This window comes from Palaemon carinicauda, chromosome 2 (assembly GCF_036898095.1).
Source record: "Palaemon carinicauda isolate YSFRI2023 chromosome 2, ASM3689809v2, whole genome shotgun sequence".
Taxonomy (NCBI): Eukaryota; Metazoa; Arthropoda; class Malacostraca; order Decapoda; family Palaemonidae; genus Palaemon; species Palaemon carinicauda.
The window spans coordinates 193,454,752-193,459,751 of NC_090726.1; the positions used below are offsets into that span (position 1 = coordinate 193,454,752).

The 5,000-nt window shown below is 36.0% G+C and overlaps 1 protein-coding gene across 1 annotated transcript in view; it reads left to right on the plus strand.

Moving 5' to 3' along the window:
- Nucleotides 1-5,000, plus strand: part of LOC137622703 (acid sphingomyelinase-like phosphodiesterase 3b) — a 19,886-nt gene that overhangs the window by 3,584 nt on the left and 11,302 nt on the right. Inside the window, 3 exon segments of the mRNA XM_068353299.1 lie at nucleotides 1-63; nucleotides 1,238-1,322; nucleotides 3,619-3,759. The exon segment at nucleotides 1-63 is cut by the window's left edge and continues 12 nt beyond it. Coding sequence (XP_068209400.1) covers nucleotides 6-63; nucleotides 1,238-1,322; nucleotides 3,619-3,759 — 284 coding nt within the window. The 5' untranslated portion in view covers nucleotides 1-5.

Consider the following 5,000-nt stretch of genomic DNA (forward strand, 5'->3'; position numbering starts at 1 on the left):
ACAGCATGAGAACTGTACTGATTATCATTGCAGCACTGGTCTGCTTTAATGAGGCCCGTATTGGTAAGTCTTTATTATTATTATTATTATTATTATTATTATTATTATTATTATTATTATTATTATTATTATTATTAGCTATGCTACAACACTAGTTGGAAAAGCAGGGTGCTATAAGCCCAGGAGCTCCAACAGGGACAAATAGTCCAGTAAGGAAAAGAAATAAGGATATAAATAAACTCCAAGAAGAGTAATGAATGGTTAATGTAAAATATTTAAGATTAGTAACAACGTTGAAATAGATTTATACATAAACTATAAAGAGAGACTTATGGCAGCCTGGTCAACATAAAAAAAAACATTTGTTGAAAATTTGAATTTCTGAAGCTCAAAAGCTGTCATAGAAAAATCTTATCTGTGAAACTGGAATTGTTTGATTCCAACAAAAGCTAATTCACGTGATCAGTAGAACTTCAAAAGTTCAAAGTTGGAGCAAATGTTTTTATGTTGACCAGGCTGACATAAGTCTTTTTATAGTTTACATATGACTTATTTGTTTTTGATGTTGTTAATAGTTTATATAGGGCATATCTGTTTTGACGTTGTTATTGTTTTAGAATGATTTATTGTTAACTTGTTCTCATCATTTATTTATTTCCTTATTTCCTTTCCTCACTGGGCTATTTTTTCCCTATTGGAGCCCTTGGGCTTATAGCATCTTGCTTTTCCAACTAGGGTTTAGCTTGGCTAGTAATGATAATAATAATCTCTGTAGCATTTGTCATTGCATTTAATTGGATTTGATTACAGTTTAATTGGGTGATCTTCATCATCATCTCCTACGCCTATTGACGCAATGGGCCTCAGTTAGATTTCGCCAGTCGTCTCTATCTTGAGCTTGTAAATCAATACTCCATTCGTCTTATCATACTTCGCGCTTCATAGTCCTCAGCCATGTAGGTCTGGGTCTTCCAACTCTTCTATCTAGTGCCTTGAGGAGCCCAATTAAGAGTCTGGTGAACTCATCTCTCTTGGGAAGTGCGAAGAGCATGCCCAAACCATCTCCATCTACCCCTCACCATGATCTTATCCACATATGGCACTGGAGTAACCTCTCCTATTGTTAGGTTTATATGTAGTTAATCAGACTTTTTTTTTCAGGAACATTCTAGCATGTAATTAATCAGAATTTTTTTTTCAGGAACATACTGACATGTTATTGATCAGACTTTTTCAGGAACATTCTGGCACGTCACGGATTTCCACTTAGATACGAATTACACGACCGAAGGTGACACGGCTTCAATGTGCTGGAAGAACAAGTGAGTATATTTCTAAAGAATGATCGTGCATTTGTGTTTTCCTGGACTGAACTAGATCGATTATATTTGCGATCAAAATACGTCTGGTAGATTATCTTATTACCTTATTATATTTTGTTAGTTAAATATTATATTTCATGAAAATTCATCCGGCTAAAATGAGTCTTTATAGGGTTGTTGTGGCCTGATTGGTAACGTCTTTGCCTGGTGTTTGCCAGACGGGGGTTCGAGTCCCGCTCAGTCTCGTTAGTGCCTTTAGTGTCTGTAACCTTACCATCCTTGAGTGTCTGTAACCTTACCATCCTTGTGAGCTAATGTTGGGGGGTTTGGGGGAGCCTATAGGTCTATCTGTTGAGTCATCAGCAGCTATTGCCTGGCCCTCCCTGGTCCTAGCTTGGGTGGAGAGGGGCCTTGGGCGCTGATCATATCTATATGGTTAGTCTCTAGGGCATTGTCCTGCTTGATAGGGCAATGTCGCTGTCCCTTGCCTCTGCCATTCATGAATAATTTAAATTCATGAATGGCTGAGGCAAGGGACAGTGACATTCCCCTATCAAGCAGGACAATACCCTAGAGACTGACCATATAGACATATGATCAGCGCCCAAGCCCCCTCTCCAACCAAGCTAGGACCAGGGAGGGCCAGGCAATGGCTGCTGATGACTCAGCAGATAGAACTATAGGCTCCCCCAAAACCCCCATCCTTAGCTCAATGATGGTGAGGTTACAGCGACCAAAGAAACTAACGAGTTTGAGTGGGACTCGAACCCCACTCTGGCGTTCAACAGTCAGGGACGTTACCACATCGGCCACCACGACCCTTAGATGTATATGGGTGTTGAATGGTCTCCGAGGCCCCAACACCGGGTCTTATACCCCAAATTCATAAATCAAATCCGATCTAAGGACTTTCCACATCATCCCGAGTGTCTGAGCTAGGTGTCTCATTTTGCATGAAATTTAGAGAATATGATTTTTGAGACAAGACACCCCCCCCCCCCGGGCTGAACGACGGAAAGTTAAAGCGTATAGAGATCATTATCCGTAGACAATCGTTGTTACACACAGAATTATAAAACATCATGAGCTTCAATACTAGACAGAATTCTAGATTTTTATTCCTGCTGGGACCAAGTTGTGGAATGATTTTCCTAATCGAAAGTTCAAACTTGCAGCAAATGTTTTTATGTTGAACAGGCTGACATAAGTTTTTTTATAGTTTATATATGAAATATATGTTTTAATTGTGTTATTTTTTAAATATTCTATTTTAATTGTTCATTACTTCTTATATCGGTTATTTCCCTTTTTACTTTCCTCATTGGGCTATTTTTCCCTGTTGGAGCCTTTGGGGTTATAGCATCTTAATTTTCCAACTAGGGTTGTAGCTTGAGTAGTAATAATAATAATAATGATATGGATAGGTGATTTTAATGCATTAATCACTTTGGAGTTTGCATATATGCTAAAAAAAAGGCAAATCTTCCAGTTAGTTTCCTGTTCTCAGTGGGCAGAAGCGTAATAAAGTCTTACGTCATATTATTATTATTATCATTATTATTATTATTATTATTAAATGATAAGCTACAACCCTAGTTGGAAAAGCAGGAAGCTACAAGCCCAGGGGCCCCAGCAGGGAAAATAGCCCAGTGAGGAAAGAAAATAAGGAAAAATAAAATATTTTAAGAATAATAACATTAAAATAATTATTTCTTACATAAATTATAAAAAAAACTTTAACAAAACAAGAGGAAGAGAAACTAGATAGACCAGTGTGCCCGAGTGTACCCTCAAGTAATTTTGTTGCTGGTCTTGTAACGTTAAATTTTCTCACTTCAGCCAAATGTTTTTTTCCATATTTTTACTGATTTCATCCTGTTATTTGATATTAAGATATTGACACTGGAAATATGAGAGAGAGAGAGAGAGAGAGAGAGAGAGAGAGAGAGAGAGAGAGAGAGAGAGAGAGAGAGAGAGAGCAGCTTCATAAAAAAAAAACCAGCCATATTTAGAACCACGGCCAGCGCCGTTGCAGCCAGCATATATAAAAATATTTTATTATTATTGTTATTATTATTATTATTATTATCATCCAAGCTACAACCCTAATTGGAAAAGCAAGATGCCATAAGCCCAAGAGCTCCAACAGGGAAAAATAGCCCAGCGAGGAAAGGAAATTAGGAAATAAATAAGCAATGAGAAAAAAAAAAACAACCATTTGCATCTTCTCAAGCTAATCTAAGTATTATAATAACACGAAATATGCCTGATTTAAACCTTCCACCTTAAATTCCAGATCACCAGCCCGAAATAACGTGAATGGACGCCCTGGACCTTATGGCGATTATCTCTGTGATGCTCCTATTGCCTTGGTCCAGTCAGCCGTGGCTGCTATGTACGAAAAGCATCCCAAGCCGGATTTCATCATGTGGACTGGGTAATGCATGACTGATTGGTTATTTATTGAATCACTGATTGGTTAATGAATAACTGCTAGGTTATAGAATCATCAATTGGTTAATGATGCACTGATTTGTTATTGAAGCACAGCAAGTATTGAATATCTGATTGGTTATTGAATTACAGCAAGTATTGAATATCTGATTGGTTAATGAATAACTGATTGGTTATAGAATCACTGATTGGTCAATGAATAACTGCTTGGTTATAGAATCATCAATTGGTTAATGATGCACTGATTGTTTATTGAAGCACAGCAAGTATTGAATATCTGATTGGTTATTGGATCACAGTAAGTATTGAATATCTGATTGGTTAATGAATAACTGATTGGTTATAGAATCACTGATTGGTCAATGAATTGCTGATTGGTTATTGAATTACTTATTGGTTATTGAATCACAGAAGTTATTGAATCACTGATTGTTTAATGAATCACTGCCTGGTTAATGCATCACTGATTGGTTATTGAATTACTTATTGGTTATAGAATCAATGATGGCTTAATGAATCACTGTTTGGTTATTGAATCTCTGATTGGTTAATGAAGCACTGATTGGTTATTGAATTACTTATTGATTATTGAATAACTGATCGGTTAATGAAGCACTGATTGGTCATTGAATTACTTATTGGTTATTGAATCACAGCAGTTATTGAATAACTGATTGGTTAATGAAACACTGATTGGTTATTGGATTACTTATTGGTTATTGAATCACTGATTGTTTAATGAATCACTTATTGGTTAATGTATCACTGATTGGCCAATGAAGCTGATTGGTTATAGAATCACTAATTGATTAATGAGGCACTGATTGGTTATTGAATGACTGATTAGTTATAGAATCACTGATGGTTTAATAAATCACTGTTTGGTTATTGGATCACTGATTGGTCATTGAATCACTGATTGGTTTTTGAGTCACTGATTGGTCATTGAATCACTGATTGGTTTTTGAATCATTCATTGGTGTTTGAATCATTGATTGGTTATGGAATCACTTATTAATGAATCACTAGTTGGGTAATGAATCACTATTTGGTTATTGAATTACTGATTAGTTAATGAACCATTGAGTGGTTATTGAATCAGATTGATTAATGAATCGATGATAGGTCAATGAATCATTATTTGGTTAATGAGTTGCTGGTTGGTTAATGAATCAATGATTAGTTATTGAATCACTGAGTAGTTATAGAAATTTATATTTTAGG